General features: G+C 50.8%; 1 protein-coding gene across 2 annotated transcripts in view; it reads left to right on the top strand.

The window, feature by feature from the left end:
* The first annotated feature begins 1463 nt into the window (after window positions 1–1463).
* Window positions 1464–13293, top strand: part of LOC123732936 (zinc finger protein 2-like) — a 31637-nt gene continuing 19807 nt past the window's right edge. The window contains exons 1-2 of one of the 2 annotated variants that reach the window (XM_045712278.1): window positions 1464–1905; window positions 4605–4702. In XM_045712278.1, the coding sequence (XP_045568234.1) occupies window positions 1669–1905; window positions 4605–4702 (335 nt within the window). In that variant the 5' untranslated portion in view covers window positions 1464–1668. Of the gene's footprint in view, window positions 1946–4604; window positions 4703–13293 lie in introns of both variants that reach the window. The other variant, XM_045712272.1, reaches the window with a different exon arrangement.

Below are 13293 nucleotides of genomic sequence, written 5' to 3'. Positions count from 1 at the left end.
GCCTCCACATTGACTCTGTACCGGTACCCCCTGTATATAGCCTCCACATTGACTCTGTACCGGTACCCCCTGTATATAGCCTCCACATTGACTCTGTACCGGTACCCCCTGTATATAGCCTCCACATTGACTCTGTACCGGTACCCCCTGTATATAGCCTCCACATTGACTCTGTACCGGTACCCCCCTGTATATAGCCTCCACATTGACTCTGTACCGGTACCCCCTGTATATAGTCTCCACATTGACTCTGTACCGGTACCCCCTGTATATAGCCTCCACATTGACTCTGTACCGGTACCCCCTGTATATAGCCTCCACATTGTGAGGATAACATTGAGGAGAGTAGCCTTTTCTGGGTGTTTTGGAGTCATACCTTGTGGGATTGGTGATAATCTGAGAAAGATTTAGGGAGTCCCAGGTGGTTTAAACATGTCCCAGTTTAGGTCACCTAGCAGGACAAAATTCAGACTTCGGTTATAGGGGGACTTATGGAACTTGTTCCTGTCCTCGGCCAGTAGCCCCAGGGTTGTCTGGGATAGCTCTGTGTGTGGTAGCCCCAGGGTTGTCTGGGATAGCTCTGTGTGTGGTAGCCCCAGAGTTGTCTGGGATAGCTCTGTGTGTGGTAGCTCTGTGTGTGGAAGCCCTGTGTGTGGTAGCCCTGTGTGTGTGGTAGCCCTGTGTGTGTGGTAGCCCTGTGTGTGTGGAAGCCCTGTGTGTGTGGTAGCCCTGTGTGTGGAAGCCCTGTGTGTGTGGTAGCCCTGTGTGTGTGGAAGCCCTGTGTGTGGAAGCCCTGTGTGTGGAAGCCCTGTGAGTGGAAGCCCTGTGAGTGGAAGCCCTGTGAGTGGAAGCCCTGTCCTTTTGTCAGCAGTCATCGAAACATATTCCAATCAGCGATAGGAAAGCAGTCCTATAAACATAATCTCTGATTCTGGTCACCATTTCTAAGCCTATGGCTCAGTTGGTAGAGCATGGTGTTGCAACGCCAGCATGGTGTTTGCGATGCCAGGGTTGTGGGTTCGATTCCCAAGGGGGGCCAGTACAACAACAACAACAAAAAATGCAGGAAATGTATGCGTTCACTACTGTAAGTTGCTCTGGACAAGAGCGTCTGCTAAATGACTAAAATGTCAATGTTAGAGGGAACTTGTTTGGTAGTTTAGGGAGGGAGGGGGGAGGCAGAGAGGGGGGGTGTATGTAAGAAGAAGTTAGTAGGGATGTATTTGTTTTATTTAATTTTACAAAAATGGTAGAGAATTAAGCAAACCGTGATATTTGATCGTATCCTCCAGCGGGTGGCAGTATGGACCTTAAACGTTTGTTTTGCTGAGCGCTATTATACTAGAGAAGAAGAAGTTAGACAGTTATTCAGCCACCTCGGTAGCTTGACGCTGTTGGTGTGACGTATAATGTAGTGGACGGAACGCTTCTTTCAACAGCAACAACAGTTATTCAGCCACCTCGGTAGCTTGCTAGACAAAATAGCCGAACCAATAAAGCTATTTAGACGCTTTAGTGTATATTAGCAACTGTGTTTTAAACTCACTTCTGTCGTCTAGTTAGTTATCCGATTTAATGTAATATTTACGGTGTTGTTATTGGTCAGCTAGCGGGCTGGTTGAGTTAGCATTAGCCTAGCTAGCTAACTGTTAGATAACATCCCCGACCATGAGCTCACTAAGCTACTCTCCTCCTGTTAAAGACGACGAGGAGGAGGAGGAGGAGGTCTGCTTGACGGAGGAAGAGGGAGTGTGGCTGAACGTTGTCGTGAAAGAGGAGAAGGAAGAGGAGGATGTTACAGTAAAACAAGAAGTAGAGGGTGAGGCTGTTACAGTGAAAGAAGAAGAGAAAGACGTTTCAGTTAAAGAAGAGGAAGAGGAAGCAGCTTTTGCCGAGGAAGGGAAGGTAACTGTCACATCGAAAAAAGAGCAGGAGGAGACAGGAGGTAAGATTAACACACCAGGAAGTACTCATCTTAAAAACAGAGGCACAAACTGCAGATGTTGAAATCTCCCCTGTGGCTCAGTTGGTAGAGCATGGTGTTTGCAACGCCAGGGTTGTGGGTTCGATTCCCACGGGGGACCAGTACAGGGGTTTTAAAGGGGCGATCTGCAGTTGGTGAACTGGTGTGTGGGGTTTTAAAGGGGCGACCTGCAGTTGTTGAACCGATGTGTGTGTGGGGTTTTAAAGGGGCGATCTGCAGTTGTTGCATCCACATTTGGACTTATATAGTCATTGATACTTGAATGATATAGCACATTCCTTAGTTCAACTGTCGTATATCAAAAGCTGTATTGGCTCAACATGGGGAAACACTATAAATGTTATTACTGTATTATATTATATTACTATACTATAATGATGTCTTGGATGGTCTGTCCTTGCATCCATAGGTCTGTCTATGCATTTGGAGTGGATACATTTCTCCAGCCCCATCTGTCAGGTTATTATGAATGGATAATTCCATGGTAAAGTAACCCCCCCTCACCCAAATTTTTGTTGTTGTTGCTATTTTAAACTATAAGGACTCGTTTGAACAAAAAAAACACATTTACAGGAAGGAACTGTGCAGATACAACGTTTGTTAACAGAATTACATTTACATTTTTACATTTTAGTCATTTAGCAGACGCTCTTAATCCAGAGCGACTTACAGTAGTGAATGCATACATTTCATGCATTTTGTAAATTCTTCTTTTTTTTTGTTGTACTGGCCCCACCGTGGGAATCGAACCCACAACCCTGGCGTTGCACACACCATGCTGGCGTTGCAAACACCATGCTCTACCAACTGAGCCACAGGGAAGACAAAGGGAGACTTTTACCGTAGTTCTGTTAACAAACTTTGTCTGCAGTTTTTACAGTAAATGTTTTTTAGTTTTTTTAATGCATTTACTGTTCAGAGTTGTATGGTTTGTTAAACTTTTACATCAAAATTAGAGTTTGTGTAAATCAATGTTTTTTTGTTTGGTTATACATTTTACAGTAGAAAACCACAGTCTCAGTGTAAATCAATGTTTTTTTGTTTGGTTATACATTTTACAGTAGAAAACCACAGTCTCAGTGTAAATCAATGTTTTTTTGTTTGGTTATACATTTTACAGTAGAAAACCACATTTTACAGTAGAAAACCACAGTCTCAGTGTAAATCAATGGTTTTTTTGTTTGGTTATACATTTTACAGTAGAAAACCACAGTCTCAGTGTAAATGAATGTTTTTTTGTTTGGTTATACATTTTACAGTAGAAAACCACAGTCTCAGTGTAAATCAATGTTTTTTTGTTTGGTTATACATTTTACAGTAGAAAACCACAGTCTCAGTGTAAATCAATGTTTTTTTGTTTGGTTATACATTTTACAGTAGAAAACCACATTTTACAGTAGAAAACCACAGTCTGTAAATCCATTGCACTACTACAGTGGCAGGTTGACTGCTTTATTGTTTGAACCTCTGATTGATTGATTGATTGATTGATGTGGCTTTTTTTAAAAGGGCAACCTGGGATTAGAACAGAAACAAAATGGCCGCCCTGTCACAAGTTTTGGTAAACAACTGAGGTTGGTGGTGGCTGGAGAAATGTAACCACTCTCTCAAATTCATAGAGAAAGCTATTGTAGCAACCTTAACCCAAAACCTCGTGACCTCGTCAAGAATGTCAGAACTCTTTTTGAGTAACAGTTAGTGATCAAATTTGATTGGTCACACGGTCACTCAGAACTCTTAACTCAGAACTCTCAACTCTCAGAACTCTCAACTCTCAGAACTCTCAACTCTCAGAACTCTCAACTCTCAGAACTCTCAACTCTCAGAACTCTCAACTCTCAGAACTCTCAACTCTCAGAACTCTCAACTCTCAGAACTCTCAACTCTCAGAACTCTCAAATCTCAGAACTCTCAGAACTCTCAGAACTCTCAGAACTCTCAACTCTCAGAACTCTCAACTCTCAACTCAGAACCAGATCGAAACCCGCCACGTTCCAGAACCTTGTCACCTCTCACCTAACCTGAAACAGAAGGTCCTTGTGTGACCTTGTTGAGAACCCGGGATACTGCCCCTGGTAATAGAAAGAGGTCGGTTCGATGGCATAGTCCCCCCTCTTAATTCGTCTATGTACGGTCTGTGATTTCAGAGGAGGTAGAGAATAAACTGCATCTGAACATTTTATTGTACATTTTATATGATGATTTGAGAGCTTTTATGTTTTTTTTATAAAAAATGTTTTGTAAAGAAATCAGGAAGTATTCTGGATTTAGAGATGAAGAAAATCTTGAATTTGAATTTAGGAAAGAAGTATTCCCTTTGTGCAGATGATCTCTGAAGCTTGATAGGATGAGACAAGATCAGTTGTCATCCGTTTAAAGGTTTTTTGTTTGTTTGGGTTTTCTAATTTCTTATAAAAATTAATGAAAACTTTGCAAAAAAATTACGAATGCTTCTAACCAAAATAGTCAGCTTAACTTGATTCACAAGACTAGTTGTTTAGTCAGTCCCTGTAGGATTTTGTAATAGCTGTCACAGACACCAGATGGACAAAATGGTTGATTTTTACTGTGGCAATAACATTTGTACATGACAATCTGTGTGACTTTCTTGTTCACACAGGAGAGAGACGTGAATATCGTAGATCCTCTGGGGATCCTCAACAACAACATGATGCTGACGAGGCAGAGAAGAGTTTATCCGGATCAGAACACCACATGGTACTAACCTAACATCACAACTGTCTGGTCTAGTTGGTCCAGCTCGGTCTGGTCTAGTTGGTTCAGCTCGGTCTGGTCTAGTTGGTTCAGCTCGGTCCGGTCTAGTTGGTACAGCTCGGTCTAGTTGGTCCAGCTCGGTCTGGTCTAGTTGGTTCAGCTCGGTCTGGTCTAGTTGGTTCAGCTCGGTCTGGTCTAGTTGGTTCAGCTCGGTCCGGTCTAGTTGGTTCAGCTCGGTCTGGTCTAGTTGGTTCAGCTCGGTCTGGTCTAGTTGGTTCAGCTCGGTCTGGTCTAGTTGGTACAGCTCGGTCTGGTCTAGTTGGTTCAGCTCGGTCTGGTCTAGTTGGTCCAGCTCGGTCTAGTTGGTTCAGCTCGGTCTAGTTGGTTCAGCTCGGTCTAGTTGGTTCAGCTCGGTCTGGTCTGGTTGGTTCAGCTCGGTCTGGTCTAGTTGGTTCAGCTCGGCCTGGTCTAGTTGGTTCAGCTCGGCCTGGTCTAGTTGGTTCAGCTCGGTCTGGTCTAGTTGGTTCAGCTCGGTCTGGTCTAGTTGGTTCAGCTCGGTCTGGTCTAGTTGGTTCAGCTCGGTCTGGTCTAGTTGGTTCAGCTCGGTCTGGTCTAGTTGGTTCAGCTCGGTCTGGTCTAGTTGGTTCAGCTCGGTCTGGTCTAGTTGGTTCAGCTCGGTCTGGTCTAGTTGGTTCAGCTCGGTCTAGTTGGTTCAGCTCGGTCTGGTCTAGTTGGTTCAGCTCGGTCTGGTCTAGTTGGTTCAGCTCGGTCTGGTCTAGTTGGTTCAGCTCGGTCTGGTCTAGTTGGTTCAGCTCGGTCTGGTCTAGTTGGTGCAGCTCGGTCTAGTTGGTTCAGCTCGGTCTGGTCTAGTTGGTTCAGCTCGGTCCGGTCTAGTTGGTTCAGCTCGGTCCGGTCTAGTTGGTTCAGCTCAGTCTAGTTGGTTCAGCTCGGTCTGGTCTAGTTGGTTCAGCTCGGTCTGGTCTAGTTGGTGCAGCTCGGTCTAGTTGGTTCAGCTCGGTCTGGTCTAGTTGGTTCAGCTCGGTCTGGTCTAGTTGGTTCAGCTCGGTCTGGTCTAGTTGGTTCAGCTCGGTCTGGTCTAGTTGGTTCAGCTCGGTCTAGTTGGTTCAGCTCGGTCTGGTCTAGTTGGTGCAGCTCGGTCTGGTCTAGTTGGTGCAGCTCGGTCTGGTCTAGATGGTACAGCTCGGTCTGGTCTAGTTGGTACAGCTCGGTCTGGTCTAGTTGGTCCAGCTCGGTCTAGTTGGTTCAGCTCGGTCTAGTTGGTTCAGCTCGGTCTAGTTGGTTCAGCTCGGTCTGGTCTAGTTGGTGCAGCTCGGTCTGGTCTAGTTGGTGCAGCTCGGTCTGGTCTAGTTGGTTCAGCTCGGTCTGGTCTGGTTGGTTCAGCTCGGTCTGGTCTAGTTGGTACAGCTCGGTCTAGTTGGTTCAGCTCGGTCTGGTCTAGTTGGTTCAGCTCGGTCTAGTTGGTTCAGCTCGGTCTGGTCTAGTTGGTTCAGCTCGGTCTGGTCTAGTTGGTTCAGCTCGGTCTAGTTGGTTCAGCTCGGTCTGGTCTAGTTGGTTCAGCTCGGTCTGGTCTAGTTGGTTCAGCTCGGTCTAGTTGGTTCAGCTCGGTCTGGTCTAGTTGGTTCAGCTCGGTCTGGTCTAGTTGGTTCAGCTCGGTCTAGTTGGTTCAGCTCGGTCTGGTCTAGTTGGTTCAGCTCGGTCTAGTTGGTTCAGCTCGGTCCGGTCTAGTTGGTTCAGCTCGGTCTGGTCTAGTTGGTTCAGCTCGGTCTGGTCTAGTTGGTTCAGCTCGGTCTAGTTGGTTCAGCTCGGTCTAGTTGGTTCAGCTCGGTCTGGTCTAGTTGGTTCAGCTCGGTCTGGTCTAGTTGGTTCAGCTCGGTCTGGTCTGGTTGGTTCAGCTCGGTCTGGTCTAGTTGGTTCAGCTCGGTCTAGTTGGTTCAGCTCGGTCTAGTTGGTACAGCTCGGTCTGGTCTGGTTGGTTCAGCTCGGTCTGGTCTAGTTGGTACAGCTCGGTCTAGTTGGTTCAGCTCGGTCTGGTCTAGTTGGTTCAGCTCGGTCTGGTCTAGTTGGTCCAGCTCGGTCTGGTCTGGTTGGTCCAGCTCGGTCTGGTCTGGTTGGTTCAGCTCAGTCTGGTCTAGTTGGTACAGCTCGGTCTAGTTGGTTCAGCTCGGTCTGGTCTAGTTGGTCCAGCTCGGTCTGGTCTAGTTGGTCCAGCTCGGTCTGGTCTAGTTGGTTCAGCTCGGTCTGGTCTAGTTGGTTCAGCTCGGTCTGGTCTAGTTGGTGCAGCTCGGTCTAGTTGGTTCAGCTCGGTCTAGTTGGTCCAGCTCGGTCTGGTCTGGTTGGTCCAGCTCGGTCCGGTCTAGTTGGTACAGCTCGGTCTAGTTGGTTCAGCTCGGTCTGGTCTAGTTGGTTCAGCTCGGTCTGGTCTAGTTGGTTCAGCTCGGTCTGGTCTGGTTGGTTCAGCTCGGTCTGGTCTAGTTGGTACAGCTCGGTCTAGTTGGTTCAGCTCGGTCTGGTCTAGTTGGTTCAGCTCGGTCTGGTCTAGTTGGTGCAGCTCGGTCTGGTCTAGTTGGTTCAGCTCGGTCTAGTTGGTTCAGCTCGGTCTAGTTGGTTCAGCTCGGTCTGGTCTAGTTGGTTCAGCTCGGTCTGGTCTAGTTGGTTCAGCTCGGTCTAGTTGGTTCAGCTCGGTCTAGTTGGTTCAGCTCGGTCTGGTCTAGTTGGTACAGCTCGGTCTGGTCTGGTTGGTTCAGCTCGGTCTGGTCTAGTTGGTACAGCTCGGTCTAGTTGGTTCAGCTCGGTCTGGTCTAGTTGGTCCAGCTCGGTCTGGTCTGGTTGGTCCAGCTCGGTCTGGTCTGGTTGGTTCAGCTCAGTCTGGTCTAGTTGGTACAGCTCGGTCTAGTTGGTTCAGCTCGGTCTGGTCTAGTTGGTCCAGCTCGGTCTGGTCTAGTTGGTCCAGCTCGGTCTGGTCTAGTTGGTTCAGCTCGGTCTGGTCTAGTTGGTGCAGCTCGGTCTAGTTGGTTCAGCTCGGTCTAGTTGGTCCAGCTCGGTCTGGTCTGGTTGGTCCAGCTCGGTCCGGTCTAGTTGGTACAGCTCGGTCTAGTTGGTTCAGCTCGGTCTGGTCTAGTTGGTTCAGCTCGGTCTGGTCTAGTTGGTTCAGCTCGGTCTGGTCTAGTTGGTTCAGCTCGGTCTGGTCTAGTTGGTTCAGCTCGGTCTGGTCTAGTTGGTCCAGCTCGGTCTGGTCTAGTTGGTCCAGCTCGGTCTGGTCTAGTTGGTTCAGCTCGGTCTGGTCTAGTTGGTCCAGCTCGGTCTGGTCTAGTTGGTTCAGCTCGGTCTAGTTGGATCAGCTCGGTCTAGTTGGTCCAGCCCGGTCTAGTTGGTCCAGCCCGGTCTGGTCTAGTTGGTTCAGCTCGGTCTAGTTGGTTCAGCTCGGTCTGGTCTAGTTGGTTCAGCTCGGTCTAGTTGGTCCAGCCCGGTCCGGTCTAGTTGGTTCAGCTCGGTCTAGTTGGTCCAGCCCGGTCTGGTCTAGTTGGTTCAGCTCGGTCTGGTCTAGTTGGTTCAGCTCGGTCTGGTCTAGTTGGTCCAGCCCGGTCTGGTCTAGTTGGTCCAGCTCGGTCTGGTCTAGTTGGTTCAGCTCGGTCTGGTCTAGTTGGTACAGCTCGGTCTGGTCTAGTTGGTTCAGCTCGGTCTGGTCTAGTTGGTTCAGCTCGGTCCGGTCTAGTTGGTTCAGCTCGGTCCGGTCTAGTTGGTTCAGCTCGGTCCGGTCTGGTTGGTTCAGCTCGGTCCGGTCTGGTTGGTTCAGCTCGGTCCGGTCTGGTTGGTTCAGCTCGGTCCGGTCTAGTTGGTTCTGCTCGGTCTGGTCTAGTTGGTTCAGCTCGGTCTGGTCTAGTTGGTTCTGCTCGGTCTGGTCTAGTTGGTTCAGCTCGGTCTGGTCTAGTTGGTACAGCTCGGTCTGGTCTAGTTGGTTCAGCTCGGTCTAGTTGGTACAGCTCGGTCTGGTCTAGTTGGTACAGCTCGGTCTGGTCTAGTTGGTTCAGCTCGGTCTGGTCTAGTTGGTCCAGCTCGGCCTGGTCTAGTTGGTTCAGCTCGGTCTAGTTGGTGCAGCTCGGTCTGGTCTAGTTGGTTCAGCTCGGTCTAGTTGGTTCAGCTCGGTCTAGTTGGTTCAGCTCGGTCTAGTTGGTGCAGCTCGGTCTGGTCTAGTTGGTCCAGCTCGGTCTGGTCTGGTTGGTTCAGCTCGGTCTGGTCTAGTTGGTACAGCTCGGTCTAGTTGGTTCAGCTCGGTCTGGTCTAGTTGGTCCAGCTCGGTCTGGTCTAGTTGGTTCAGCTCGGTCTGGTCTAGTTGGTTCAGCTCGGTCTGGTCTAGTTGGTACAGCTCGGTCTGGTCTAGTTGGTTCAGCTCAGTCTAGTTGGTTCAGCTCGGTCTGGTCTAGTTGGTCCAGCTGGGTCTGGTCTAGTTGGTCCAGCTCGGTCTGGTCTAGTTGGTCCAGCTGGGTCTGGTCTAGTTGGTCCAGCTCGGTCTGGTCTAGTTGGTTCAGCTCGGTCTAGTTGGTTCAGCTCGGTCTAGTTGGTTCAGCTCGGTCTGGTCTAGTTGGTGCAGCTCGGTCTGGTCTAGTTGGTTCAGCTCGGTCTGGTCTAGTTGGTACAGCTCGGTCTAGTTGGTTCAGCTCGGTCTGGTCTTGTTGGTCCAGCTCGGTCCGGTCTGGTTGGTACAGCTCGGTCTAGTTGGTTCAGCTCGGTCTAGTTGGTTCAGCTCGGTCTGGTCTAGTTGGTACAGCTCGGTCTAGTTGGTTCAGCTCGGTCTGGTCTAGTTGTTCCAGCTCGGTCTGGTCTAGTTGGTCCAGCTCGGTCCGGTCTAGTTGGTACAGCTCGGTCCGGTCTAGTTGGTCCAGCCCGGTCCGGTCTAGTTGGTTCAGCTCGGTCTGGTCTAGTTGGTTCAGTTCGGTCTGGTCTAGTTGGTCCAGCCCGGTCCGGTCTAGTTGGTCCAGCCCGGTCCGGTCTAGTTGGTTCAGCTCGGTCTGGTCTAGTTGGTTCAGCTCGGTCTGGTCTAGTTGGTCCAGCTCGGTCTGGTCTAGTTGGTTCAGCTCGGTCTGGTCTAGTTGGTACAGCTCGGTCTGGTCTGGTTGGTGCAGCTCGGTCTGGTCTAGTTGGTCCAGCTCGGTCTGGTCTAGTTGGTCCAGCTCGGTCTAGTTGGTTCAGCTCGGTCTGGTCTAGTTGGTTCAGCTCGGTCTGGTCTAGTTGGTTCAGCTCGGTCTAGTTGGTTCAGCTCGGTCTAGTTGGTCCAGCTCGGTCTGGTCTAGTTGGTCCAGCTCGGTCTAGTTGGTTCAGCTCGGTCTAGTTGGTCCAGCTCGGTCTGGTCTAGTTGGTCCAGCTCGGTCTAGTTGGTTCAGCTCGGTCTGGTCTAGTTGGTTCAGCTCGGTCTAGTTGGTACAGCTCGGTCTGGTCTAGTTGGTCCAGCTCGGTCTGGTCTAGTTGGTTCAGCTCGGTCCGGTCTAGTTGGTTCAGCTCGGTCTGGTCTAGTTGGTTCAGCTCGGTCTGGTCTAGTTGGTTCAGCTCGGTCTGGTCTAGTTGGTTCAGCTCGGTCTGGTCTAGTTGGTTCAGCTCGGTCTGGTCTAGTTGGTCCAGCTCGGTCTGGTCTAGTTGGTTCAGCTCGGTCTAGTTGGTTCAGCTCGGTCTGGTCTAGTTGGTTCAGCTCGGTCTGGTCTAGTTGGTTCAGCTCGGTCTAGTTGGTTCAGCTCGGTCTGGTCTAGTTGGTTCAGCTCGGTCTAGTTTGTTCAGCTCGGTCTGGTCTAGTTGTTCCAGCTCGGTCTGGTCTAGTTGGTTCAGCTCGGTCTAGTTGGTTCAGCTCGGTCTGGTCTAGTTGGTTCAGCTCGGTCTGGTCTAGTTGGTGCAGCTCGGTCTAGTTGGTTCAGCTCGGTCTGGTCTAGTTGGTTCAGCTCGGTCTGGTCTAGTTGGTCCAGCTCGGTCTGGTCTAGTTGGTTCAGCTCGGTCTGGTCTAGTTGGTTCAGCTCGGTCTAGTTGGTTCAGCTCGGTCTAGTTGGTTCAGCTCGGTCTGGTCTAGTTGGTGCAGCTCGGTCTGGTCTAGTTGGTTCAGCTCGGTCTGGTCTAGTTGGTACAGCTCGGTCTAGTTGGTTCAGCTCGGTCTGGTCTTGTTGGTCCAGCTCGGTCCGGTCTGGTTGGTTCAGCTCGGTCTAGTTGGTGCAGCTCGGTCTGGTCTAGTTGGTACAGCTCGGTCTGGTCTGGTTGGTACAGCTCGGTCTGGTCTGGTTGGTTCAGCTCGGTCTGGTCTAGTTGGTGCAGCTCGGTCTGGTCTAGTTGGTTCAGCTCGGTCTAGTTGGTTCAGCTCGGTCTGGTCTAGTTGGTTCAGCTCGGTCTAGTTGGTTCAGCTCGGTCTGGTCTAGTTGGTACAGCTCGGTCTGGTCTAGTTGGTTCAGCTCGGTCTGGTCTAGTTGGTACAGCTCGGTCTAGTTGGTTCAGCTCGGTCTGGTCTTGTTGGTCCAGCTCGGTCCGGTCTGGTTGGTACAGCTCGGTCTAGTTGGTTCAGCTCGGTCTAGTTGGTTCAGCTCGGTCTGGTCTAGTTGTTCCAGCTCGGTCTGGTCTAGTTGGTTCAGCTCGGTCTAGTTGGTTCAGCTCGGTCTGGTCTAGTTGGTTCAGCTCGGTCTGGTCTAGTTGGTGCAGCTCGGTCTAGTTGGTTCAGCTCGGTCTGGTCTAGTTGGTTCAGCTCGGTCTGGTCTAGTTGGTTCAGCTCGGTCTGGTCTAGTTGGTTCAGCTCGGTCTGGTCTAGTTGGTACAGCTCGGTCTAGTTGGTTCAGCTCGGTCTAGTTGGTTCAGCTCGGTCTGGTCTAGTTGGTTCAGCTCGGTCTGGTCTAGTTGGTTCAGCTCGGTCTAGTTGGTTCAGCTCGGTCTAGTTGGTCCAGCTCGGTCTGGTCTAGTTGGTCCAGCTCGGTCTAGTTGGTTCAGCTCGGTCTGGTCTGGTTGGTCCAGCTCGGTCTGGTCTAGTTGGTTCAGCTCGGTCTAGTTGGTTCAGCTCGGTCTGGTCTAGTTGGTTCAGCTCGGTCTGGTCTAGTTGGTCCAGCTCGGTCTAGTTGGTTCAGCTCGGTCTGGTCTAGTTGGTACAGCTCGGTCTAGTTGGTTCAGCTCGGTCTGGTCTAGTTGGTTCAGCTCGGTCTGGTCTAGTTGGTTCAGCTCGGTCTGGTCTAGTTGGTCCAGCTCGGTCTAGTTGGTTCAGCTCGGTCTGGTCTAGTTGGTTCAGCTCGGTCTGGTCTAGTTGGTTCAGCTCGGTCTGGTCTAGTTGGTGCAGCTCGGTCTGGTCTAGTTGGTTCAGCTCGGTCTGGTCTAGTTGGTACAGCTCGGTCTAGTTGGTTCAGCTCGGTCTGGTCTTGTTGGTCCAGCTCGGTCCGGTCTGGTTGGTACAGCTCGGTCTAGTTGGTTCAGCTCGGTCTAGTTGGTTCAGCTCGGTCTGGTCTAGTTGGTCCAGCTCGGTCTGGTCTAGTTGTTCCAGCTCGGTCTGGTCTAGTTGTTCCAGCTCGGTCTGGTCTAGTTGGTCCAGCTCGGTCTGGTCTAGTTGGTACAGCTCGGTCTGGTCTAGTTGGTCCAGCCCGGTCCGGTCTAGTTGGTTCAGCTCGGTCTGGTCTAGTTGGTTCAGCTCGGTCTGGTCTAGTTGGTCCAGCCCGGTCCGGTCTAGTTGGTCCAGCCCGGTCCGGTCTAGTTGGTCCAGCCCGGTCCGGTCTAGTTGGTTCAGCTCGGTCTGGTCTAGTTGGTTCAGCTCGGTCTGGTCTGGTTGGTTCAGCTCGGTCTAGTTGGTCCAGCTCGGTCTGGTCTAGTTGGTTCTTCTCGGTCTGGTCTAGTTGGTCCAGCTCGGTCTAGTTGGTTCAGCTCGGTCTAGTTGGTTCAGCTCGGTCTAGTTGGTTCAGCTCGGTCTGGTCTAGTTGGTTCAGCTCAGTCTGGTCTAGTTGGTACAGCTCGGTCTAGTTGGTTCAGCTCGGTCTGGTCTAGTTGGTTCAGCTCGGTCTAGTTGATCCAGCTCGGTCTGGTCTGGTTGGTCCAGCTCGGTCCGGTCTAGTTGGTTCAGCTCGGTCCGGTCTAGTTGGTTCAGCTCGGTCTGGTCTAGTTGGTGCAGCTCGGTCTGGTCTAGTTGGTTCAGCTCGGGCTGGTCTAGTTGGTACAGCTCGGTCTGGTCTAGTTGGTCCAGCCCGGTCCGGTCTAGTTGGTCCAGCCCGGTCTGGTCTAGTTGGTTCAGCTCGGTCTGGTCTAGTTGGTACAGCTCGGTCTGGTCTAGTTGGTTCAGCTCGGTCTAGTTGGTTCAGCTCGGTCTAGTTGGTTCAGCTCGGTCTAGTTGGTTCAGCTCGGTCTGGTCTAGTTGGTTCAGCTCGGTCTGGTCTAGTTGGTACAGCTCGGTCTAGTTGGTTCAGCTCGGTCTGGTCTTGTTGGTCCAGCTCGGTCCGGTCTGGTTGGTACAGCTCGGTCTAGTTGGTTCAGCTCGGTCTAGTTGGTTCAGCTCGGTCTGGTCTAGTTGGTACAGCTCGGTCTAGTTGGTTCAGCTCGGTCTGGTCTAGTTGTTCCAGCTCGGTCTGGTCTAGTTGGTC

This window comes from Salmo salar, chromosome ssa02 (assembly GCF_905237065.1).
Source record: "Salmo salar chromosome ssa02, Ssal_v3.1, whole genome shotgun sequence".
NCBI lineage: Eukaryota > Metazoa > Chordata > Actinopteri > Salmoniformes > Salmonidae > Salmo > Salmo salar.
Note: the sequence above shows the minus strand (reverse complement) of the source record. Positions and strands in the feature narration are given on the sequence as shown.